This window comes from Drosophila virilis, chromosome 5, assembly GCF_030788295.1.
Source record: "Drosophila virilis strain 15010-1051.87 chromosome 5, Dvir_AGI_RSII-ME, whole genome shotgun sequence".
Taxonomy (NCBI): Eukaryota; Metazoa; Arthropoda; class Insecta; order Diptera; family Drosophilidae; genus Drosophila; species Drosophila virilis.
This window is the reverse complement of record NC_091547.1, coordinates 23,590,967-23,617,372: the sequence shown is the minus strand read 5'-3', so window position 1 is coordinate 23,617,372 and position 26,406 is coordinate 23,590,967. Positions and strand designations below refer to the sequence as shown.

General features: G+C 40.5%; 4 protein-coding genes and 1 long non-coding RNA gene across 11 annotated transcripts in view; 3 read left to right on the top strand and 2 right to left on the bottom strand.

Moving 5' to 3' along the window:
• Positions 1–2,270, top strand: part of Pgant9 (polypeptide N-acetylgalactosaminyltransferase 9) — a 71,013-nt gene extending 68,743 nt beyond the window's left edge. For all 4 annotated transcript variants that reach the window (XM_015174174.3, XM_015174176.3, XM_070210238.1 and 1 more), the window contains 2 exons: positions 174–281; positions 346–2,270. In XM_015174174.3, the coding sequence (XP_015029660.1) occupies positions 174–281; positions 346–507 (270 nt within the window). In that variant the 3' untranslated portion in view covers positions 508–2,270. The remainder of the gene's footprint in view (positions 1–173; positions 282–345) is intronic.
• Positions 2,271–3,659: 1,389 nt separating this feature from the next.
• LOC6625495 (trypsin-1) lies at positions 3,660–5,024 on the bottom strand. The gene is made up of 2 exons (XM_002048976.4): positions 4,710–5,024; positions 3,660–4,642 (listed from the first exon to the last, which is right to left on the bottom strand). The coding sequence occupies exon 2, from the start codon at positions 4,504–4,506 to the stop codon at positions 3,736–3,738; it is 771 nt and encodes a 256-aa protein (XP_002049012.1). The 5' UTR covers positions 4,507–4,642; positions 4,710–5,024; the 3' UTR covers positions 3,660–3,735.
• A 156-nt stretch (positions 5,025–5,180) lies between these two features.
• Positions 5,181–10,174, bottom strand: LOC6625496 (cilia- and flagella-associated protein 161). 2 transcript variants are annotated; one of them, XM_002048977.4, is made up of 5 exons: positions 10,003–10,174; positions 6,289–6,576; positions 5,714–6,229; positions 5,550–5,654; positions 5,181–5,482 (listed from the first exon to the last, which is right to left on the bottom strand). In XM_002048977.4, the coding sequence occupies exons 2-5, from the start codon at positions 6,382–6,384 to the stop codon at positions 5,291–5,293; spliced, it is 909 nt and encodes a 302-aa protein (XP_002049013.1). In that variant the 5' UTR covers positions 6,385–6,576; positions 10,003–10,174; the 3' UTR covers positions 5,181–5,290. The 2 variants fall into 2 exon arrangements, with proteins under 2 accessions (XP_002049013.1, XP_032293046.1); XM_032437155.2 differs by lacking the exon at positions 10,003–10,174 and having other exon boundaries at positions 6,289–6,579.
• Positions 8,188–9,028, top strand: LOC138911316 (uncharacterized). Of its 2 annotated transcripts, XR_011416829.1 has the most exons (3): positions 8,279–8,344; positions 8,403–8,447; positions 8,583–9,028. It is a non-coding gene; the product is annotated as an uncharacterized lncRNA (long non-coding RNA). The 2 variants fall into 2 exon arrangements; XR_011416828.1 differs by having other exon boundaries at positions 8,188–8,447.
• A 614-nt stretch (positions 10,175–10,788) lies between the features above and the next one.
• Picot (putative inorganic phosphate cotransporter protein picot) lies at positions 10,789–26,196 on the top strand. Of its 2 annotated transcripts, XM_015174178.3 has the most exons (6): positions 10,789–10,977; positions 15,670–16,333; positions 23,978–24,150; positions 24,216–24,779; positions 24,845–25,369; positions 25,440–26,196. In XM_015174178.3, exons 2-6 carry the CDS (start codon positions 16,270–16,272, stop codon positions 25,683–25,685), a joined length of 1,572 nt encoding a protein of 523 aa, XP_015029664.1. In that variant the 5' UTR covers positions 10,789–10,977; positions 15,670–16,269; the 3' UTR covers positions 25,686–26,196. The 2 variants fall into 2 exon arrangements, with proteins under 2 accessions (XP_015029664.1, XP_002049014.1); XM_002048978.4 differs by lacking the exons at positions 10,789–10,977; positions 15,670–16,333 and adding an exon at positions 21,864–22,310.
• The last annotated feature ends 210 nt before the right edge of the window (positions 26,197–26,406 follow it).

The following is a 26,406-nucleotide window of genomic DNA, read 5'->3' as shown; positions in this document are numbered from 1 at the left end:
AGACAGCCGACGTGTAGCAGCTTTTGGCATTTAATTTAATATTAAATAATACTAAGTAATGCGGCTACTTGGCTTGAATGTTATGCAACAGTTTCTCGCACTTGCTGCCGCAATTTGTATTAATGAAAGTTTTCCTCTCTTTTATCTGCGCCCCACTTATTACACCTGCGTAGTATTGGATGCTGAGCAAGGCTGGCGAAATACGACGCGATCAATCCTGTCTAGACTATGCCGGCAAGGATGTGATACTCTTCGGCTGTCACGGCTCCAAAGGCAACCAGGTGAGTATTTACACAAGCATAATTATATATTATTTATACAATAAACATTTCCTTTCTGTTTCAGTTCTGGACATATCATGAGAACACTAAACTGTTGCATCACGGCTCTTCGGGCAAGTGCCTCGCCATCAATGAAGGCAAGGACAAGCTCATCATGGAGGAGTGCGATGCCTCGCACCTACGCCAGCACTGGCTGCTGGAGAACTACGATAGCTCCAAGTTGTGAGGCTACTTCTATGCGAAGGGCACCATACTGGTGCCCACATTGCAGAGCATGCGCGCATAGCAGGACATTCAAGGATACTGAACAGGAGCAGCAGCAGCAGCAGCAGTAGGCGTAGGATTAGATGTTAACGATAGTTTTTAATCAAATGACACGGCCTGCGAGAGTTGTGCAATAGGCAGTAGTAAAGTATTTGCCATGGCTTTTAACTAAAGCAGTAACATGTACACACACACACACACACACACGTACTCATACACACACATTCACGCGCGAAAGCAGTGCATACTATCAGTAATTTATGTACACACATTTTTTATTTCTATTCCAATTAAATAATGCGATAAACTTAGCTGAGTTAGTTTGTAAGCGCACATGCAAGAAAGAGAACGACTGTTGTACAGTAGATCCTAAGTTTTCCAAGCGTAGCACATTTAAAAATTAATTAATATATAAATATAGCTATTTAAAATGTAATCTATAGAGTAGTTAACCCAGCTGGGTTCAACTAGCAAGTCGTAGCGCAATTTTTGCATTTACAAGTTAAAAACTTTTTAGCACAATTTTTTTTGAAGGCAAACTTTGTGTGCGTTTGCCTGTGACTGTGTGTGTGTGTGTGTGTGTGTGTGTGAGTGTGCGAAAGAAAGGTTTGTGTGTAACTGACGTTTTTAAAATTGCAGAAAGCCAATAACCGAGTTGTGTTGTGCAGTGCAGTAATCCATATATGTATCATGTATATTTATATGTATGTATAAATATATATATACAATATATGTACTATTAATGAATTCTCCTGACATCTGAATGGCTTTGCAAAAGTCGCGTTCCAAATATGTTTTAGTCCGTAAGTCTTGCTTTAAGTCTATTATTGTTGTAGTTTGGAAAGCATTTGGTGATTATGCCCCGCCCCTCGTCCCGATTTACTTATGTGCCCGCCGCCCCTAGCATTCCCAATTGCCGACAAGTATGTACTTATGTGGGACATCCATTGCGTTAGCTATTTCCTTTTATTTATTTTGTTTTTAAGCTAAAGTTCTAAATCGAAAATTTGAAAGAAAACAAGGAGAAACCTATGCCAAATTATATTTAGAGGGCTTACTTATAGTTATTTTTTTATTTAAAAATACAAAAAAAAAAATTATGTATTTCTTGTGCGTTTTGTTGTAAACAAGGACAACATATCGCGTTTGTTAGACAACGCCCGCTTGTAGTGGATACTTTTTGTATGTAGTATATCATCAGTTCAGACAGACTTATGGATATCACTAAAGTATAGAGCTAGGTACTTAATGTTAAGACACAAATATGCAATAGTGCCTTCTACTTTTTACTAACATAATATGCAAACACACAGCATACCAGCATAATTGTTTATCTCCCAGCTCCAATGGGTATAATTTAAGTCACAAGCAGAACCGACTGTAAATATCTATAAACTGTACAATTTTATATCGCAAATGTAAATAATCAAACATGGTCGAATAGCACACATATAATACCATTCTTGGCTAGCCACTAATGTTAAATTATATATATATATATATATATATCACGATATAGTTGTCATGTCCTGTTTGATTTGCGATCGTACCCACATTTACAATTAGCGTACAATCCAAAAGCCATAAACGTGGTCAAGAAACTTTTGATAATGATATAATAATACCCTAAGTGCGTAGTGAATGTTTAGTACTTAAGCAATTGCACAAGCTGTACAAGGACACAAATATAGTTACAAATAAACAAACACTTCGTGTACTGAAAAACCTGTTTCGTCTATTGAAAACCTATAAATATGGTCACTCCAAAGTGTTTGTGTCCTGACTAAAATGTACCAGAAGCAGATGCAAACCAAACTCATAGCGGGTTTTAGTACCGATTAGATTGTGCACAAACCGGTACCATAAATTGGTTCTGAAATTGCAAAAGTCCGAAAATGCAACCAATTTTCATTCCTTTTACACCATAAACGAAAGAAAGAAAATGGAAAAACACATAAATATTCTATAAGATGTAAGACTGCTGGTATTATTATTTTTCAGCTATCCATGTAGCAGCTTCTCGTTGGCTACTAGCTTACCCCAATATTATTGGCCACAGATAATGTCCTGGTTATTCTAGTTGTAGTCCATTTAAAGTCTGATTTGACATTAAATACGCATATTTACAAGCTCTTCTCGTATGTTTATAAGCTTGAGTGAAATTTGAACTTTAAGGAAATTAATGTAATGAATAATAAATAAATTATATAAATTAAATAGCAGACTCCCGATTAGTACTTAAAAGGAAAACAATTTTAGGCTTCTGTTAACAATACAGAATCTAAGCGGCGGCTCTTAATTAGCAGCTGTTAGGTACTCTGTAAGAACGATAGTGTGGCAGCGGCAATTCATGTTATTCATCTTATTTTCCAAAAATTTGGCAAAAATACCAGGCGAACAGAAAAGAACAGCAGGTAGGCGAACAGAAATATTTTTCATGAAAAATTGTATTGCATATCCGAAAAGGGCAGGTAACTGTCAACTTGGAAGTCGACTGTTAAATAACAGCTGTTAGGTCGTCTGTTATGTAGCACCTGCTACTGCGCCAGATTTGAAACGAAAATTTGACAAAAGTACCAGGCGAACAGAAAACAGCAGGTAGACGATCAACAATATTTTTATGAAATATTTCATTGCATATCCGAAAGGGACACGTATATTTTAACTTAACAGCCGGCTATTCAGTGGCAACGGCAGCTGTAAAGTCTCTGTTAACTTTTAATTTTTGATTTTTTGTGTGCCTTCTGCCGATTCCTGTTCGCCAGGTACTTCAGCTAAATTTTTATTTGAGTTTCGGGAGCCAACGGTTCGTAATGACCGTTCATTATTGAATATTAATTAAATGGGGCACTGAAAGAAAACGCGTTCACTTATGTTATTGCGCCATTTTCGTGCGTATTTCGCAGGCATTCGGTCCTTTAGGTTCACTAGGACTATATCAATGGTATGATATAACCAAGGATATGATAGTCATCTAGAAACCATTGACTATCTGAATTTTTAATGTACATTTGTAACAAAAATAGTTCTAGCCTAACAGATTACTAAAGGATATGGTGCGTTATCAAGGCTTCATAAATCTGAATTCAAGGATATTGGCGTCATCTGAGGAATAGCTAATTTTTATTTTAAATCGTACAATTCATTGTTATTTGCATTGGGCCCATATTAAAGTATCATATCAGTTGAGCTAAACATTTGCAGTCTGCTTTATCCAGGACCTTAGGGCGCCCACGTATGTGTACATTGCTGGGCGACCCTTGGCGCCGCACCCGAATCCCCAAGAGACAACGCCAAACAGTTTGCCATCAACGGTCAATGGTCCACCAGAGTCACCTTGGCAGGAGCTAACTTGCCCGCTAGGATGTCCGGCACACACCATGCGATCCGTTAGTCCAGGTATGTTCTGGGCATTACAAAAGTCGCGACCCCAGAGCTGCACCTGGGCAAACTTGAGGCGATTCGGCAGCTGTAGATTCTGGTTGATGGCTCCAAATCCGCTGATGGTGGCCAGGGTATCCGCCGCGTAGTTGGCATCCGCATCCGCCAGCTGAATGGTCTGAATGGCACCGCCCAGCTGCACAGGAGTACTGAGCCGAATGAGCGACATGTCAAAGTCCTGGCTCTGTGGATTGTATTGTGGATGTATGATCAGCTGAGAGATGCCAAATGCCTGTCCATTTCCAGCGCCCAGATCGTTGGTGCCCACCACCGCCTTCATTTGGCTGGGATTCTGGCCCATTGTGCAGTGAGCCGCAGTCACAATAACCGTATCGGAAATCAAGGATCCGCCGCAATGATGGCGCCCCTTCAGCTGCAGCGACACCTGATACGGAAACTGTCCCGGCGATGCAAACTGCCCGCCAATAATGCGCGGCACCTCCGCACCCTGGACACCAGGGCCAACGATGGTGAGCAGAAACAGCACCAGCGCAGTCGGTAGCTTGTAGATCGAAGACATTTCAGAACTTGACTATGCTGGCTGACTGTTTGGGCTGGTGGTTTTATAGTCAACGTAGTTGGCGCTCTTGGGCCTTATCAACCTAGCAGCGGGAGCTTGGCCGACCCAGTTCCGTGTGCGAATTTGTGTACCGACCCTGAAAAGAAAAAAAAAACACCCTCAAATAGGTCAAGCTACATTCAATATTAAGAAAAGCTTCTCACCAAGGTTGGAGACTACAGTTGGGCACATGAGATGGTCCTTAGACCACAATTAATCTTCATGATACATAAAAAATATTTAAATATCATAAATTACAGTAAGCTTAAGATTATGACTACTTAATGATCGAATGCGTGAAATACAACTTTATTTATAGATGATCTTGTAGCATTCTCTGTTGACATAAAATAACACATACTTTATAGGGGCGCAGATATTTCATACCGAAATGAGAAGGCAAACGAATCGCGATACCAAATTAAGATATCTTTCTCAAGCGTGCAGATATTTAGATACAACCTACTATAAATTCCTATTTTAATACATAGCTTATTGTAAACAAAGTCTTAGATACCAAGTTCCTACAAGCACATTATCAAACCCCTTGCTGCCTTATCGTAGCTTAGCGGCGGGGGCCTGGCCTGACCCTGTTTCTAGTGCAAAATTTGGCCATTTAGAAGTTCGCAAAACAGTTAATTGCCATGGCCTTCTGTGTTTATTGGTTAAGGCAAAAGTGTGTCGGCTTTAACGGTCTTTTACTCGTCACACGAGTACGGATAATTTATGTGTTTGCTTCAGGTTTTTAATGGGCAGCGTGAGTGTGATGGCCATTGCTGATCATCCAAACATTCTTCCAGATTTCACGCTTGTAGACGTTGCGATAGTTTTGAACGGAAACCAAAAACTCTGGACCGAAAAGGGTTTGTGTAACAACATTCTCAGCGGCCAGGTTGCGATTCGTGGCCGCATGAACAATTACCAAAGGCGAGTTGCTCTGAAAGCAGAAAGGCAAAGAAGTTAGGGCATATCTCAAGAAGCGTGTATATTGGATCTTTACTTACGGGCAAGGTCTCGCCCTCGCTTTCGAAGCGTTTGTGTGGATCGACGTGCATGCAAAACCAGTTGGTAAAGGCCGAGGGTATGTCTCCATCGCGGCACATGATTTTCTGCAAGAATATAATTTATATAGACATCGCAGTACATATGGGCATTATATATTACGCACACTGCGATGCACCAAGCCTAGCGGCAAATTGATTTCCCCGTACTTGGCCGAATTAAAGGTCGTGTTGATGGCCTGTGACAGATTGTTCAGTTTGGGTGCGCTGTATAGCAGTATGGGATCATCGGGTGATTCGACGCACTCCAGCCGAAAGCGCTGGCCATACTTGAGCTTCTCCCCGGTGCGATCGTGGTCATCCCCGCTGACAATGCGATAGGAGTTGCGCACACAGGGCCGCTCCGATGGCGCCACAGTGAGCTCGCAATCCTCGTTAATGGTTTGACTGGTGCGTATTGCGTGCTCGTTGATGACCACCGAAAGGGCCGGATGCAGCTCTGATGTGTCCATATCAAGTATGTTCATATAGATGGGCATCAGCTGGATTGTGGCGCCGATGGTAATATCGTGCTTGGGTGCCGCCAGCTGCACCTCCTTCTGGAAGTTGTCGAAGAGCGTGCGCGCTTTCTCAACCAGCAGCTCGCCGCGATCGCGCATCTTCCTGAAGCTGACAATTTTGTCCTGCAATTAGACTTGATAAATAATTATACATATAAATTGCAGCTGTTCAATTTATTTACCTCCTCCAGGCAAATGTCCTCGAACCAATTGCCAATGCGCACATTGGGCCGATAGCGATTCGAGCCCGATTCAAAATTGGAGACTGTGCAAGGCATTGCGTCTATACGTGTCTCTGTGTGTGCGTGTGTTCCTGTGTGCGTGCGTGTGCTGTACTCTTTTTAAAGTCTATCAATTATATGCAACATTTGCTTATCAAACTATATTTGGACTGAGATTTTTCGTACTTTTGAAATTGTTGCAGCACTGTTGTCGCTTTGAAAATTTGTTTGTTTCTGAAATGGGAAGCACTGATAAAATGTTTATTTGACTGGTACTACAAGGCGACAAATGAATTGGTAAATTTGTAAAACAGCTGCCTTTTTAAACTAAGCAAGCTTCTCTTTAAGAGTCACACATTTAAATCTGTCGATCTACGTCAGTTTTTATATTGACTCAGTGACTAATTGCTGTAAGGTGGTAAAAAATGTGTAGGAAAAACCTTTGAGGATCTGCTTGACAAGCGGCAGGTCCCCAGCTCAAATTCATCAATCAAAAGCGAAACAAAACAAAGAAATTGAAAAGGAATGATTAAACCAGTTGGGATCAAAACTACTTGAACTAATGAGTTTATTAGCTTGAAATAACGGGCACAATGTGGTCGGGTTGTAGTATAAAAATCACGTTCTAATTTTCGAAGAACTGTTGCATACTTTTAGTCGCCAGCAAGTTGGTCAACATGGCGTATGTAAAATATATTATGAATGTTCTATAAACATTTGATGATTTAATTATTTATATGCACACATTAATGCAAGCTAGTTGCTTGCATTTACTGGGCAAATATTTGAGAGCATTTGGCTCAGATATCGCGGGCCAACTGACTAAGGCAGCAGATGGAACAGCCTCCATGGAGTTGTTTTGAAATGTCGGATCGTGTAATAGGTTGGCTGTGCGCTTAATAAGCAGTCATAATAACAACAAATGGCAAAAGAACAAATAAGCAAGGCTGGCTAGTGCAAGGAGATGGAGGGGACAGACTGCTGCCTGGCCAGATATTATTCATCGGATGATAAGCATTTTATGTGAACAGCATGAGCAACAGGCCCGCTGTTGGCTTAATTGCTGTAGCTGTCGCTGTTGTTGCCCCTATTGCTATCTGGAACGGCGTGCACTTCACGTGAACGTGATCGGTTCACTCGGCCGATCCACGGCACGTTCCTTATCAAGCGAGCCAAATGCCAGACTAACAACAACGGAGTGTCAGTCAATTGGACGGGGCGACATTTATGATCTGGTTTATGGAAAGACATATTTGCCCGGTCGTTATATCAACATTAGGTTGCCATTATAATTATCGGTTATCAGTTGCAGCACAGCTCTGCACTGATTTATTTCAATTAGTTTGCACTCTACACGTTTATGGCTTTCATAATTTTCACTTTATCGAAACGATTGCATTCGTTCTCGTATCATAGCATTTGTTTGCTAAGCATTTCCATAAATCTCTGGTAATCTGAAATCGTTAGATTAACGGACTAAGTCTAATCATAAATAACTGTACTTCCTTTGTGCTTAAACCAATTGAGAATTGCAAGAAAACTTTTAAGCTGATTCGACAAACTAGAGCTTTCACGTAAAGCTTCCTATTCATAAATAACTGTACTTCCTTTGTGCTTAAACCAATTGAGAATTGCAAGAAAACTTTTAAGCTGATTCGACAAGCTAAACGTTATTTTAATACGAATTTAAAGTCTTTCAATTGCACTCATTAGCTTTTTACAGGGAGAAGGAGCGAGCCGAAAATTGAGATGTTGTATATATTGTTATAAGTGTTTCGCAACTCTTCTTAAGTTTCGCACACTGAAGAAAAATGGATATTTTTTCTAATCTGCTCCGCACTCTCTGCTACGGTTTATTGAACCTTTTGCTTCGCCCTAATTGCAATTAGTTCCATTTTAACAGCTAATTCTACTAATTGCCAGCTTCAGCTTGTCAAGCAAAAGCCATGCGAAGTAAATGATGGCATTGAAATCTTTTAATCAGCGTTATAATAGAATTTTGCAATTATTTGATAGTGTGAGTGGTGAAATTCTTTGCCATAAGTTCTATAACCTACTTGGCCATAACTCTCAAGGTGCTGAACGGGGGGCGCAAAGTGTGCCTGGATGGTATCAAGATCGTAAGTTGTTGGTCACACCCACTTGTTTTGCTGTCGGCCATTGTTTTACATAGCCAGTCCTGATTATGAGAAGTGCCCTCAAAGCAATCAATGTAGGATTGAAATCTGCTTTGATAACGCTTCTCCCTCCTCCAGGCATAGCCTTATCCATGTGAACTGCGCACTCCGCACGACTGATACCAAGAAATACCTGATACTGGCCCATATGCCTACATTATCAATAATCAATAGAGAGCAGACATATCGGTGCACCCACAAAGTTAATTGCGTCAAACGACAGGCCCCACAGATGATTAAAACGGCGCTACAAGTATTTCGAAATGACATATATTTATAAGATTCTAAGAGGCCCAACTCACGCGCCCCGAACTACGTGCGTTAACAAGAAGGCTCATGGGCGATTAGAGTGGATCGCCGTGACTTCATTGATATTCAATTGCGTCATCATGAACGAGGAGGCCCTTATCCGTCAGTTAACACCCATTTAACTTATCGTATTAACACAAATATTATAAAGCCGTTCTCTTTGCTTGTATCTGAACTTACAAGGAAACACAATAAAAAGTTGTCTAACTGCGAAATACAGTGTAAGGTCTAACTAACTGACAGCCTCCCTTTTTTTTTTTTAATTATTCCGGATCAATCATTTTATTAATCGAAAGGCAAAATGTTAGCAGTATTGGTAATACAATTAATTAAACAAATATCGTCGAGGAGCGAGCAAAAGTATTGGAATTGTAGTCAAGTCCACTCAAGAGAGCTTCTACTGTAACTTTTTCTACGTCTTGAGGATAGATGCCGTATTCTTTCAGAGTCAATAAGCCGTAGATCATTGTAAAGTTACCAAACTTAAATTGTAGTCTTATAGCGTAATCTTCATCTAGTTTTTTTTTTCGTAGTATAGTCCATTTGACATGTACGAGGGACTATCATAAGTTTACGATACACAAGACTCAATAAATAATTAATACCTGAGATTATCCCGCACGATAGTGTCCACATTGATTTAGTTAAGTAAGCAAAGAGTTATATATAAATACATTTACTTCATCTTTTTTTTTTTTTTTTGCTCAGCGGCGCTACAAGAGCCATAGCAAATCTAATTTTCTAAAGCTTTCTGTTATTCCCCATTTTATAACGCACTTGAGTCTGTCAAATAATCGCGCCGATAGCCATCGACTGCGCCTTGTTGCCTGGCTGAAGCTTTTGTTGGTTGCATGTGTGTGAGAGCTTAATAACGGTTGTGCCATAAACGAAATCATGTGACGCTACCGTTCAACACTCGGCTCCATTCATAAAGGCCAAATCGGGAGTTGAATATTTAACTGTTTGCCACTGCTGGCGCCTTACGTGCTGCCTACTGCTTGCTGCTTGTTTATAGGGTAAAATCAGTTTGATATCGCTTTTAAATGGGTGCAAGATCCGCCCAATGCCAATCAACGGTCAGCTTGCGTTGCGGTTTTATTGACCTGACCGCTTATCGTAGACGCTTTACGGCCGTAAATACCGAATACCTCGTATGCATACATACATATGTAAACATATTTTTCTTTACCTGTTTGAGGGCTTTTAATTGTCGCGTGCAAATTGGAAGGTCGGCAATAAGACTATTTACTATGTAAATCTGTTCGCAATTAACTGCAAATATTGTAAAAGACATTACAAAAGACTTTTTACCGTTGCTTATCACACAAGTTTCACGCACAGCATCGACCTCCCCCGCAATCAACAGACATTCACTGACTGCAGTCAACTCTAGAATACACTCGTGAGCACGTGTCAGCAATGAGAGAGTTCCAGAGAGAGTGAGAGAGAGAGCAAGCGCACGCGGCTTTAAGGCATGCAACCGGTTCAGCCTCAGTTATTTTTCCTGCTCAGCACATTCACTCTCTCATATGAATGCAAAAACGAAAGCACTGCAATACAAAACATAAAGCTCACGTGCACATACAGCTTCAAGCTGGAGTCTGAGTGAGCGAAAAAGACAGAAAGAGAAGCAGACACGGACAGCGTCAATGGTGACAGTAAAAGCTTTGTGTGCTGCAATTGCCGCAGGCAATAAAAACATCATTTAATAGTTTATAACGCGAGCGATAAACGTTGTCATTAACACCATAACAGCAATTCGCACACGAAGCGACCTCGTTGACGTTCGGGTTATTTCGGCAGCAGCGGCGGCGGCGGCGACGGCGACGGCGTTGACGATTCAAGCTAAACGGCATCGTATTTTTGATAGCCACCTCCCACCTGCGCCTCTGTTTTAATTCCGACTGAAACACAAACAGAAACAGAATTATAAAAACGTTCAATTAGCTCAGGTAGTAAGTCATTACAGCGCTAGTGCTCGGCCAGGCCGCTTCTCTGCCACTGACGACGACTACGACGCAGCAGCAGCAGCAGCACCAGCAGCAGCAGCGCAGTAACAGACCCGGCAAATAAGAAAGTTATAGCGTAAACGCGTGGTGAAAATCGATCGCGAAAAAAATATAAAAACAAAACAAATTGTGCTCCCAGTTGGAAAACTAAGCTCGTGAGTGTCTGTTTATAAGGCTTCAAAAGCTTATTATCGAATCAAAAATAATAAATAATATTAATTATAGCAATCATTTAATTTGCACATGCAAATTTTTGCAACGTTGCAAACGCTGTTTTCATTGTTTTTGTTACGCAGCTTTAGTCCGCTTTCTGTTTTTGTCCGCTCGTTCGCTTAGACCAGCGCTAATGAGCCCGTCTTCAAGCGTAAAGGCGCAAAGTGAACAATACAAAAATAAATATATAGCGAGTAACAAAAACAAAATGAAACAGCTGATGCGAACTATTTTAAATAGTTGATTTGTTAAGCGCGTTTCGCCAATCGCTTGCCTTTAAGGTGAGTGAGTTTCAACTCCGTTTCACCTTAATTTCAATTAGTGAATTACATACTTTATGCTAATTTGCGGAATTTTAGATAGCAGACGAGTTGCCAAGAACAGCTTTACAAATGTTAATTCGCATGGAGGCTGCAAACTTGAACTGCACTTAAAGCTCTCGCTCTCGCTCTCGCTCTCTCTCTCTCGCTCTGTATATGTGCGTGTCAAAGACTTCAGCGAATCCTTAACATGCTCGTTAACATTATTATTGATTATTTGTTTAATGACTATTGCTCTTCGTTTTTGGGCGACAACAGTAAGTTAATTAAAGTACAGTTAAAACCTCATGGCTTGAAAGCCAAGTGGAAAACAATTCAACTGGTTTTAGGCCACAAGTTTATCAAGTGCACAAATGCGCAATGGCATTTCAATGCAAGTGTCAAATCCGCGCGATAAACTAATCAAATACGCACACTCCAAAGTCAAATACTTAGTTTCCCACTGTGCGAAAATGCATTCAAAAGGAAAAACGTACTCGTATTATCAACGGTCGACAATATCCAATCGACAATGGGGCGCATCACGAGCCACTCAGCCGAAACGAATGTATTGTGGGTTGCGTCTATTGTGGTTTTATCTCGCGCTCTCCCTCTCTCTCTCTCTCTCGCTCTCTCTCTCTCTCTCACTCTCTCTTTGCACTTGAACTTCAAAACTGGCGCCATCTGAAAAAACTTTGCACATAGAAATTAAAAACGAGCGAGCTACAAAAAATGTATGGCAATTAACGTGCGAAAAAATAGTCAAATAAATTACGAGAATTATAATAAAATATGAATTGAACACGGCAACATTAAAGATTAGCCGTCAGTTCCAATGACACTTGAGAGAGTGAGCGAGATAAGGATAGCAAATTGTTGCACGTGAAGCGCATGTTGGATGCGACATTTTATTTTATTGTGAAGCACATGTGGAAAATTTTCAAGTAGTATTGCCAGGGGCCATAAGTGTTAACGGCTATTGACAGTCTGACGTATGCGAATAAATGACGAACGACTTGACACAGCAGAAATCCAGCAACTGGAGAGGGCCCGTTTATGAGTCTGTGATAAATCTTGATGGTTTTATTATTAAGCAAATAGGAAAGAAACAACCGCTATATATCATTTATTGCCAACACTTTATGAGCGTATTTGTTGCTGAACTAGGGAAATTTTTGGGAAGAATTACGGAGTTTAAAATGTGTACAAAGAGACTTGATTTAAGAAGAAAGCGTTTAAATTACGCAGAGAATAATTATAAGAAGACAGTAGTTGCATAAAGTCTTCTAGATCAAGTACATTTAATTAGGAACTTAATTCTTGACTAGGCATTTCGGAATGAGTCAGACTTCTTGAACTAAGAATTTCCTACTCAGACTAGGAAATTATTATCTTGGCTGCATTTGGACAAGGTTTGTGCTTGATTTCAGTTAACAAAAAACATATTTTTCTCTGCGTTAGCAAACGTTTTTCTCAGTTCTTTGTTGTGGCCATGTGTCATATGTTGACCGGTGGGAAAAAATGGAGTTTGCACATCCGCCCTTAGTGTCCAGCATGTGTGTGTGTGTGTGTGTGTGTTTAATCTAATGGCACGAGTACGTCAATCTGATGTCCGCGGTCAGATAAGTGCGTTTGATTTACGGCTGTTCGATAGGGCCGCAACACGCCTTGACAACTTCAATTATTAATAATATTATTATTAGCTAATACTTAAGTCTCGTTTTTTTTGTTGCTTGTTTCTTTCAAGCTGTTAATCAGATTGTAACGCGTCTATAAATCTGCCAGTGGTATTCGCAAACGGGCTGGTCAGCAATCACTCAATATCAAAATAAGAATCATAAACATTTACGATGGTTCCTATCTATCGAGAAATAAGAACTCAAAACACTTGAGATACTTGGGGCGCACGCTATACAGCTTTGACAAAGTTGTTCTGTTTCCGATTGGCCATAAATTGTTCGTGAAACAATTCCTTTTCAATCCTGGCCAAGTTTTCTAGTGTTCTATAAATTTCAAAATGTACTTTTAATGCCAGGTAAATGAACAGCTAAGTTAAGCTGCGCGTTAATGTTTAAGTAGAGTCCATATAATGAATTTATCACCTCGGCTAGAAATGATAGCCGGGTCCGTAATTGAATATGCATTTCATATATTTATGGCAATTGTCGAGTTGTTGCAGCCCCACAATATTTCAACTCGGGTACTTTTTACCTTAATTTCCATTTATAATTATATTTTTTATACAGCAGCCTGTTTTCTGATGCATATCAAGGGATTATTTAATCGCCAGTTATAATTCTATTTATAGAGCAGCCTGTTTCCGATGCATATCAAGGGCTTATTTAATCGCTAAGCCGCGTGCTTATACAGCCGTTTCCTGGTCTTATATAAGACCATAACTAAATCACACTAGACTACACAATCAGGCCAGAGACACTAGCCACATCCCTCGGTCTATTAACATGCCTTGGCTCTTGTGAAAAGCTAATTTTTAGCTTAATATTTATATTGCGTAATCAATTTTGGTCCGTTTGTTGCTCGAAAGATCTGGCAGCAATTGTGGGCACAGCTTACAACTTGACCTCCAGTGACCTTCAAGTGGCAGTTGCCTCATCAATTTAAGAGGCGAAAATAATAAAAGGCACATGTAAATGTGATAAAATAAATTTGTTTTGTGGAAACATTTTTATAATTCCACAAGCAAGCATTACACGGAAAAGTGTATATAATTAAATTAAATTTAATTAATTTGTAAATGTTCCCCATATCCCGCTTTAGTTGAAAGGTGACAGGCTGACTAGGCGAAAATGATATTGATTTAAGAATCATCCAAGCAGCTCTTTAATTTCCGATGTCGACTTCTTGACAGACTGATCGACATCTTCAGACTGAAACGTGCTGCGCTCGTTTAGCAGCTACAAAAAAGTGCAAAATCATTCGATATCTGAATTTATTTTGCATTATTTACTTAAGATCAAATGCAAAATGCGCTAATTGTATAAACTGATAAATATTTTGTTGACAAAACTCTCAAAAAATACGCTACGATTGAGTTGTCAGAGAATTATGTTGCACCAGCAGAGACAGCAAGCAGCTCACTGGAAGTTTCAAATAGATCTTCGGGCAACAGCATAAAAATCGGGGATTTTATTTGATCAGCACAAAAAGATTTGGCAATACTGTCAGACGCTTGACAGGCGGAATTTAAAGGTTTATAATTTAAGCGATATTCTGAGAAATCTCGACTGAAAACAACACCCACAACGAGGTAAACAAACAGCAACAGGTCGCGTTTCAGTCGGACGCCGGCGACTCCGAACTCTGGCTCGAGCTCAGCTTCATTTGGGCCACGTTACTTTCTAAATTGAAATTCGGGCGCTGTGACGCGCAAAAACCCTAATTGAAATTCCAGCTGAGATTTCCAATATAACGTATACGTACTGTATGTACGGTATGAATGTGTGCGTGTTTAATGGAATTTTTGTAGAATTAGGCGCAAACAACAGACAAATTTACCTAAGCTAAATCGCAACCAGTTTGAATTTTATTGAATTTTGTTTGTTTATGCATATTTTTTTTTTTTATATATTTGGGCAACAAAGAAATGTTTTGTAATTAGTTATGAACGATCAACAAATTACATCATAGCCGCGCTGCGATATGTAATTCGAAAGTAAGAAAAACAAAAAACTAAAAACAAAAAACAGCTGAGCTAATGAGCTATATATATATATACATATATATATATCTATATTTATGTATTATTATTATTATTATTTAAAAAAAGAGCCGCTCGCATTGAGCCAGACAAACTGGAGCTGCGTATGCCAAGTAATTATGTAAATTTAGAAGAGTTAATTATAACTCGTTCTAACAAACAGCCGCGCGAACAAATATTGGGACAGTTGACAAAAAATGATAATAATACAAAAATGTATATATATTCGGTGCCAGCTTAAAATCATGTGCAGACTGTACCGCAAAAAGAAACTAAATCTAAACTAATTGCGAATGAATCAATTTAAATGTCGCATATATCAAAGGGCGAGATAAAGCAAATTATTCGTAGCGCCCACACAAAAAAACGTGTACAATTTTGGGCAACTCATCGCAAACATTTGCCGCAAATATTTATATAAGTAGATCGTATAACATATAACTATGGAAACGTGCGTAGGGAGATCAACTCGTGAGCGCGCCGCATTTTTCGCGTTTACCCAAACAATTACTGCCAATGATTGACGATTGACGATCGGCGATCGGCGATTTGCCATCGACATCTTGCTAAATTTATCATACTAATTTGATGTTTGCTCTGATCTGCTCTGCTTACAGATTAACGTGTCTGGATCGGATCGGCCGAGCCAAATCGCCAAGTCGAACGGAAGCCGAGACGCATGCGCAGATCTCTCGCGAGATTAAGTCAACAGCTGAAATCAAACAAACCAAATCAAAATTGAACGTGTAAACAGCCGCAAAAAAAGTCTCAGTCACCGCCTCTGCCGCTGCCTCTGGCTCTGCCCCAGTCTCTGCCACCGTTGCAGTCTCCGATCTCCGGGCCAGCTTATTTAAAGGCAAAGCGTCTTGTCGTTAATCGTTCAGAACCTTTCAAGCTGTCCAACGAGCGGCAACGCGAGTGAACGAACAGCGAAATTAACCGCAATAAAAAATAATAACAATAAAAATAATATTATTAACATTATTAAGTGCTTGACGAAAATGTCTTAAAAACCGCCAAGCGACGTGCTTGATCAGAGTTCATAAATTTCTTGACTGTTGCATTTTGCGAAATTTTCGCAACGTTTTTGACTAATTCTTATGCAATTCGTGTAATTCCGCGTCCAAACCGCCAAAAGACTGTAAACAATTATAGACTAACGTAACATATATATATATATAAATTTACCAAAAATCGGAACGAACCACACGAAAAAAATGTCTGCATCCAAGGAAGCCATTTGTGCGAGTTCCGAAAAGGAACCCGAGAAGCCGCAGTTGGGTAAGTTCAACATGAGATGCATTTGTTATTTAAATTAAGCAATAATATATAGACTCATAATAAGTATATACATATATGTAGACCCGTTAACAACAAGTATTTCATAACAAGACAAATGGCCAAGTGCTGATAATATAATCACAGATATGAAATCAGTTCTATGCAAACAATATAATTATAATCAAGTAGCAATCGAGAATTTACGCTACCGATAAACAAAAGATGAGTAAATCTTTGAAAGTAAAAAGAGTGTGTGACATTTAAAATGAGGAAACTTGCTTTAACTATTCATTTTTTAAGAAGATCTTAAGAAAAACCTCTGAAATCAAAAACTAGGGAGTTAAGTTATTCGAATATTAAACATAGATTTAGCCCCAGTCAAATTTATGCATACGTTTTTTTTTTTGAACCTGAACTAGACAACTTGCCCAGCTATTTCTCAGAGTGTATGGTTCAATTCGTTGAATAAGTGCCCATCCGAACTCATAAATAATATAAATGCTTGATTACTTTCATAATAAAAAAAAAACCCCCACACACAGTCATGCACTAGACTCAAGTTATAGAAGCACTTGGGATTGATATAATAAATTGCACGATAATTTAGTTGGGCATAGTGAGTATCTGATATCTGGCGGATGTCTAGGCCGGCAATTAGGCACAAATCGTGCGAGTCTCGAAATAACACATGAAAATGAGATTGGCGCTGATTCAATTAAACGCCTTCTACTTCAGCTAATTCCACTTGATTTAAATAACACAATCAATCCCGGGACAAGCTCTCCAGGCGACCACGAAACGGAAGTAATTTGTTATGCAAAGTCTCGCATAATACGTAAAATTAACAAAAATAAATATAAATGAAAATCATCAAAAAAAAAAAAAAAAAACATTCAAAAAGAGAGACGAGGCTTTGTTGCCGTCAACGCGTGAGCCAAATTCGCAATGAGACCTGAAACGGGGGAGTTCGTAACCGAAACGGTATTCAAAACTGGAACCCTGAATAGTTTGTTGACACAAAAGCTCAGCTGTTTCGTCTAAATTTTCCCCACCAGTTGCCCGTTTATGGCCGGTTGTTTGTTTTCCTACATTGCCATAGCTCGAGAACCTGCGAGCGATCCGCGATCTCTTGACACAGTTTCTGGGCCAGTTCCTTGCTGACCATTTTTGGCATCGCATGGCGAACACTTGAACAGTCGGAACCGATCGCCAAAAGAAATAAGCATTCATGTGATCATGTGCATACGTGTTATTTGAAGCTATGCAAATTGATTTCAGTTAAAACGACAACAAAAGTAACAACAATTGAAACTAGTTTTCAAGCAAGTCACAATCTTGCCACTGACTTTCGTAACACTCGTTCGAGTGTAAGGTCAAGAACAGTTGGGGAAATTTGCGCACAGTGTCAAGAACCTTGGCATTCTCGGCGCTCTTAAGAGCTGACTGCAATTTGTTCACTTTCTTTTGCAAGAGTGAAAGGGGCGTTAAGAATGCGCGGCGATTAGCTAATAGCCAGATTGAGCAGATTGTTCCATTGTTCCAATGCTAGACTATGAGATGCCCTCTAGCCAACGGTTGCAAGTGTGGGTTGCACTTAATTCTAACTGAAATGCTTATAAGTAGTAAATGAATTTCCACAAGAACTGTTTTAGTGTGCACGTAAAACACGTACGGAAACCACTGTGAAGAATGCAGCTCGGCAGCTTTCACGGTTTAGGCTGTGCATGAATCATCAGTCAATCAATCAATCAATCAGCAGTGTAAGGAAAGTGATTAGGCTTTTAAGCGAACAGTTGTTATGAGTTTAAGTGCTTGTAAATTATAAATGCATTGAAAACCCTATCAATTTGCATAGGGAATGCACAAAATGTATATACCCTCTATACATTTTTACAGGGTATATTTTAATGCATTTCATGCACTTACCACCAGCCGTCTGGCAGTTTGACAAATATTTAGGTGCATGTCGCTAGCTTTTGGCCCCGACTTTGACATTGCATTTTCATTTGATTTTGATCAATTTGCCATTCGGCATGTCGGTGCACATTATATGATTATTATTGAAATAGGGCACAGGCCTATTAATAGGGATTTTGCCAGGCCGTTCGCAAATGCGCGTTAATTTTCACACGCGACTTTTCGCCCGCAACACATGCAAGTTGCCCGAACGCCCACACGATATCACATTTGTATAGTCGTATAATGCCTGGATAAACTGTAGTATTTCGCAATTCTCGACGATCTTCGCGACGATCTGCGTCTTTTGTATTTCAATTTACAGCTTAACAGCTTGTCTCCGTTCAGTTAAATTAGAAAATTGCCGCTTTAGTTTATTTTTTTTTTTTTCGTCAACAAAATCGAGCTGTCACGTACTTTCAGTGGGGGGGATAGCAAATTCACTTAACTTTTTTTTTTAATGACGATAATATCGTGTAGAATTTTTTTTTTTTTTTTTTTTTGTAAGTTTCGGTGAAAATTACTCATGCGCATGCTATTTTTATATATGTAGGTATTGTATTTAAAAACAATTTGACAAACCCGCAAATAGCACAAAAGCATTTAAAAACCACATGAAATTGAATGAATGATGGATGAGCGACACACCTGAACACGAGGGAACACGTCGAAATTACTTTAGCGTAGAACGATACAATTGTGGCCCACTGTAGGCAGGTTAAGCGGAAACAACGCAAACCGAAGCTCTGATATGATGCGAAAATATACATATATATTTATATATAGATATCTTCTTGTTTTTTTTTTTGCGCTGGATAAGCGCAGCTATGCGAAATAAGCTTTTCACCAATTATATTTACTGTCATATGACATCATTGCGAGTTGGCTAACATCAACTTGAGCGCATTGTTTGGGCCACAAAGAGCAGCACACATGTCAGTTAGCTGAGTTGGGTTGTCTGGTCTGTAATCGCACCGTCTTGACTATTTGCAAACATCTATATAGTATATATGTACATATGCTAAGATAAATATAATATTTGCCCAACTCTTTTGCACCTGTCAATGCCCCGTGTACACTTCTCAGAAGCCTATGTTTGACGCAAGCTGTAAATTCCGCTTTATGACTTTTATAAAACTGAAATAAACAATTTAATTTAACAATATAAAATAACGTAAGCCATTAACAAACTAATGTGAGGTGTAAATATCATAAACACAACCTTTTTTGCTATATATACATTTTTCGTTTTGTTTAGAAGGTTCTCTAGGCATTCCATTTCGATGATAAATATATATCCCATACAATTCACTCGATTAGCCCCGCACATTTTCCCACACACGCTAGAAAATAGTTTGAAATCTGTTCAGATTGTTATTTAATTAGCTGAGAGAATCAATAATAATACCGACAGCATGCCCATGTATAAACATATGTATATCTATTTGTGTATAGTGCAACAAACATATGACAGATAAGCCCGCCGATACGGCAACGTGCTTGCATTACGTTGTTTTTCCACGTAGTCAGGTCATTACGTAACCTCGCCGGCCCTTGATCTTAAGCTTTTTCAACCACCGCCCAAAAGCACGCAACGATTTATTTAGCCCGTAAACAAGCCACTCGAAAGCTTACCAGCTGCAAAGCTTTTATTGAGGTACGATTTTTGAAGCTCTTAATGACAGTTATTATATGTATATAGTGTAGTCTATTGTTGTTGTTGTTGTTAGTTGATTTAGCATGGTTCGTTAATGAAACGGAAATAGAACAAATGCAGCCAGCTATTTTTATGGTTGTTGTGCTCATGTTTGACTAATTGCTCAACGCTCGACTGTACCTGCCAGCAAATATTTCCATTTGAGTTTTTGCCAAAAAGAAACGATGTGAAATAAAAAAGCTGTCACAACACGAGAATCGCGTGTCAAGGTTCTTCTTTCTTTTTTTCTACCTCTATCGCTCTCTCTCTCTCTCTCTCTCTCTCTTTCTCTCTCTCTCTCTCCGTCTGTTCACTGCGCTACTAAAACAATAACAATAACAATTGCCGGCATTTCCAGTTTCAACCCAAGCAGACAAAGCTTCATTGCGCTACGCCAGCTCTGTCAATAATTTAACTGAGCAGCTCATTAGTCAGCCGACTTGAGCGTCTTTCTCTCTTTTTTTGTTGCGCTCTCGCTCGCGCTCTTTTCTTTCTTTCGGCGAAACTTGTTGCGGCCGCGGCCGAGTCGAGAATCAGGCGACAAACACGTGCACTCGCCGCATGCCTGCAAAGTTTATCGTCTGCCGCTTGAAGCCGACTCGAGACTTCGAAAACAACATGTGGTTATGACTTGAACGTGTCTGTGTGTGTGTGTGTGTGTGTGTGTGTGTGTGTAAAACCGTGACAGTCGCGCTTTATAGGGTATATTTATAAACAGACAGCATACTGGCTTTAACATGGAGCATGTCAGTAAAAATTAAGTAGAAATATTTAAAGCTGCATTAAAAGGGAATGGAAAAAAATTGATAAAGTAAATGAAAGATTACTTGTATAACATTTTAGTACAATGACATTTAAAGGGAATATTAATGGGAATGAAAAAACAATTGTAGCTTATATGTATATCTATGCACTAAAATGATATGTTTTATAAATAATTTTTGGCAAATTGAAATGAAAGAAACTCTATCAAAATTGTACTAAAATGACCCCTTCATCAGATATTCTTGATTTTGTAGCGTATTCAGCTGTCGTTGCAGCGAGTTTTTATTACTATTTCCTGTTCTCTTGTATGTTTACAGTATGACTGACTTTTGATTTTTAGCTTAACTAGTTTTTGCGCTTTTCTCCAAATTAACAAGCACCTGACAATGCGATGAATTGCGTTTTCATAATGCCTCAACTGTGTGCCTAATTGGTAATTAAATAGGAGAGGGGACCTTAGTGGGTACCACTTAGCGGCACTTAGCGAGCACCCTGAAAACACAAACGAACCCCTCGGCACATGATGGGGACATCCGATGGCGCCAGTTGCTGCCTGCCTGCTGCCTCTTGCCGCTTGCCTCTTGCCGCTTGCCGCTTGCTCTGGCAGCGTCTCACATTTCTATGGTTTCAGCATATACTCGTAACATTTTTCTCAATAATTTCATACTATTTCCATAGTCTGGCCGCACATTTGGCAAATACACAGCGCGTGCTAAGAATTAAGAGTTAGTTCTTGTCGAGTTCCGTGCTCCGGCGGTCACGAGATGCTTACGTCTATCAGCTATAAATAGATCTCGTTTTGGTACTATATATAAAGCAATTGACATCAATCGACTTAGGTTCAACAACAGCTGATGATTCAGTTTGTGGCTGACATATGCTCTGACCATATCGCTGAGCATTCCCCCCAGCTCCCTTCAAATAGTTGATGTAATCGTGCGAGAGTCTGTTGCGCTCTCTCCCTCTCGCTCCCTCTCTCACTATCTCCTTCTCTCACACTGCGGCGCAAGCGCCTCGACCGTTCGGCGATTTCGGCCCCGTTTATTATATAGCCAGAAAGCGCAACAGTTGGCGCTCAGTTGCCGCAGAGGCGCCCACAGAGTCGATTCCAAATTGGATTTGAATTTAAATACTTCTGCCTCAGCTCAGTCGTGTACACCTTGTCGAGTGCAACGCGCGACGCTGCATTAAGCAAACAGTTGTATTAATAAGCTCCGTTGTAATATCTTGACCCGCGACATGTTCAGGCCCGGCCCGCTCTACAGATAGACAATGAAATGGTTTAAACGAGTGCGCAAAAAGTCTAATTCGCAACAACAATAACAACATTGACAACAACAATCAGAGAATTCGTTTCTGTACTGCCGAGTGTTTCAGGCAACGCATCGTGAGCTCGTTCGAATTTAGTTTTAGTTAACTTTAATTTATTTATACAACTCGAAAACCTCCACACAAGGCAGGCACACAAAATGCCCTTCCGGCGCAGCAAACTTAATCATCGCCATCGCGATGGCCATGTCCTCGTCTGGGATCAAAACAATCTGCATGACAGGCCAAGGGGTAAGCTACAAAGTGGAATGCCTAAAGTGCATTGACGAGCTGTGAATAAATCTCTATAGTTGAAGAGAAGTGAATAAAAAGGCTTTTGCTTATATGTGTATCGTATTTGAAGAAAGTTCAAGCTAGCAATATTAAAGGGTATACATATGCCGTCACTTAGTGCTTGGTGCGCACGCTGCGTATACGTATTATTTATAGCCGCAATTCGTTCATGCTGCCCATTTTAGATAGTAGAGAAATAGTCGAGGCATGAGGCACGGCACGAGTAGCGCTGTTTGCCCTGTGCTGACGCGCGACATACACGTGCTGCCGCTGGGCATGCCGCATTGATTGTGCAACATGTGAGCAGGAGAGGGGGTAGGCGAGGGAGGCCAGCGGCTGCTTTGGCAAATTGTGCGATTTAACGCTGCGTGCGCACATATAAAAAACGCAAACGTATACAATTCTTTAATTTGGTATTTGTTTTTTTCTCTCTCGAAATTGTTTGCGATTCAGCAGTTCTTTGGCTCGGTTTTTCCGCAGTGCTTTATGTCATATTTTGTGGAAAAATGTTGCGGGTAAAATAAAACAAGCGAACAGAACATTTTGAAATTAAGCAAAAACAGAAAATATTGCCGGTCTGTTGAGCTACAAGCTGGGCAAAAAAACATGAAAGGGGCAAAACTAAATGGCTGAAAGTTCAAATTCCATTTGGCATGGGTTAAGCATTCTCCGAGTACAGCTGTGCTTTCTAAATAGTTGAAATTGACTCGGCGAACTCCAGGCCAGCTCGAATTGTTAGCAAATAAATACCTTTTTTTTAACGCCCTGAAATCTGGCCATAAACCTGAAAAGGCAAGCCCAAATATGACTAGAAATTTCCACACCCATCACATAAATATCACGTGTTGCCTGCCCGTGCGCGGCGACAATCGGCTGAGTTGTCGAATGACATTGCAAAAATAAACAAACAATCGATTCTATATTAACAGCATTCAAAAATAACAATGTCTAATTTGACTCGCTTCGGTCTGGTCTAGAAATAGTTTCGAGCTGTGCTTCAAGTTGCGCAGTGGCCCGCATCATGATTTCATAGTAGCTAGAAACGTGAGGCAATTAAAGACGGTCCAGAATCCACGGCATCTGCTTGGCATTGAGACATGGCTATACTATATTCTATCTTATCTGATTTGTCTGAAATCGTCGGGCACTGCGACTTATCTTGCGCCTCGCTTTGACCTCGTTTTGTATATCTATCTGTATCTCTATATACCCTGTACCCACAAGTTCTGTAAAAGTCTGTAGCTGGCAGTAGAAGGGTTCTTCGAGACATAAGAAAAGACTTTTATAGTGCTGATTGTTGGCATGTACACAGATTGGCATTCAAACACAGACATTATTTAAGAAAGAATTAATTTCAAGGTTGTGCCCATCTTGTAATTATTGGCAGCTCGCAGGGCAGCTTTTAGTCGGGCATTGCCGATTCGTTCGCTTATGTTTTGTGTTTATCGAATTTTTTGTTGGGCTCATTTCCGTTCTGGGTTTATTTAAGATGTTATTTGGAAATCTTTCTCGCAAATAAATGCCGACAGACTTTGCACATTAATTGATTCTAATTTAAGGATGCTGATCCATTCGAACAGTCTCTTCGACGTCAACTACATGTTCTCTTATTTAACTCTTTGCAGGATGGGCCACCACCCGCTATTTTGTCACATTCATGCTCTTTCTGGGCATGGCCAATGCGTACGTGATGCGCACCAATATGTCGGTGGCTATTGTGGCCATGGTTAACCATACGGCGATTCAGCAGGGCGAGGAGATACTCGACGATGAGTGCGGCGATCGTGAATTGGAAGTTGTAAGTTTAAGCTCTAAATCGATAACATTCGAACAGACTCTAACCGCATTTCTTTACGGTTTTAGGATAATGGCGAGGACGGCGAGTTTCCCTGGAGCTCCAGCTTGCAGGGCTATATACTGTCATCCTTCTTCTATGGCTATGTGATCACCCAGATACCCTTTGGCATATTGGCCAAGAAATACGGCGCCCTGCGCTTCCTCGGCTGGGGCATGCTCATCAATTCGGTGTTCGCCTTTGTGGTGCCGGTTGCAGCTCGCGAGGGCGGCGTCTACGGTTTGTGTGCTGTGCGCTTTATTCAGGGCCTGGGCGAGGGACCTATTGTGCCCTGCACACATGCTCTGCTGGCCAAGTGGATACCGCCCAATGAACGCTCCCGGATGGGCGCTGCAGTCTATGCAGGCGCTCAATTTGGCACGATTATTTCCATGCCGCTGTCAGGTCTGCTGGCGGAATATGGTTTTTCCGGTGGCTGGCCGTCGATCTTCTATGTGTTTGGTGTGGTGGGCACGATCTGGTCTATTGCTTTTCTCATTCTGATCTATGAGGATCCCTCGTCGCATCCGCGCATCGATGAGCGTGAGAAGCGTTACATCAACGACTCGCTCTGGGGCACAGATGTGATCAAGGTGAGAGCAGCTCTTCATCTGGTCAACCAGCTCAGATGTTAGTTAGTCCTCTTTCTCCCCCTTAGAGCCCTCCCATTCCGTTCAAGGCCATCATCAAGTCGCTGCCTTTCTATGCGATTCTCTTCGCCCACATGGGCCACAACTATGGCTACGAGACGCTAATGACGGAACTGCCCACATACATGAAGCAGGTGTTGCGTTTCTCCCTGAAATCCAACGGTCTGCTCAGCTCGCTGCCCTATCTGGCCATGTGGCTCTTCTCCATGTTTATATCGGTGGTGGCGGATTGGATGATCAGCTCAAAGCGCTTTACGCTGACGGCCACCAGAAAGATCATCAACAGCATTGGTCAGTATGGACCCGGTTTGGCTCTGATTGCCGCCTCGTACACGGGCTGTGATCGTGCCTTGACTCTGGCTATTCTCACCATTGGCGTGGGCCTTAATGGTGGCATCTACTCTGGCTTTAAGATCAATCACTTGGATCTGACGCCTCGATTTGCTGGTTTCCTCATGGCCATCACGAATTGCTCAGCGAATCTGGCGGGTCTGCTGGCGCCCATAGCTGCGGGCAATCTGATCAACAACAAGGTAAGTGGGATGGGACTTCTATATGACAACACGAACAGCTTTTTAATTGTTTACTCCTTTAATTGCGCAGCCCACAATGGGACAATGGCAGATTGTGTTCTTTATAGCCGCGTTTGTGTACATCATTTGCGGCACCTTCTACAACATCTTTGGCTCCGGCGAGCGTCAGTTCTGGGACAATCCGGAGAACGATGAGCACAAGCCGAGTCTGGGGAACGGTAACAGTGCCAGCAGCACAAACAACCCACCAACCGCAAGGCTGAGCAATGGCAATTCGGCGACACTGGCCATCACGGCCAGCGAGTCTAGGCAGTAATTACCATTACACTTTACTACACACAAGCTAGTTTAAGTTATTGTTTTAGTTCATTATACTCTAAGCCAAAAGTTGTTATTAGCGCATTAGAATTGCCCCCAACCTCAGAATCCAAATACAGAAAGTATAAAAGACAATAATCAGTCAGCCAACAAAAATATAAAAAAAAGCGAGCACAAAATAAAATTAAAGTCACATATTGTTAACGTAGTTGAACAATTTTTGGCAGTGCAGTGCCTGAGAAGGGTATTCAATTGTCTACCATTTAAAATGCGTAGTTTCTTATTGTGATAGCAGAGAGTTTAGTTTTTCTTTTTACATAAATAATGTCAATTCAATTGAAGTGAATTAAGTAATAACATTGTTGAACCATGAATAAAATATTATATACTTTACTATACATACATATATATTGATATGCATATATCGTTATGTATAAGCAAACGATTCAACGTACAAGCAAAAAGACACCAAAAGTTTGCAAATAAAATTTATAACTGCTAAAAACCAATTTACAAACGTTTTATTCTCTCGATTGGCAGCTTTAGGTCAAATAATTTGGGCAATCTATAAGTAATCTAATGGGGTACTTCGAATCAGGGCGTTAAGGGTGTCCTGAGACAGCCGCTACACTAATTGGATATTAATACACAGTTGTTCGAATGTCAACTGTCAAGTGTAGCCACGCCCACTTAGGCAGCAAATAAAAAGGGAAACAAAT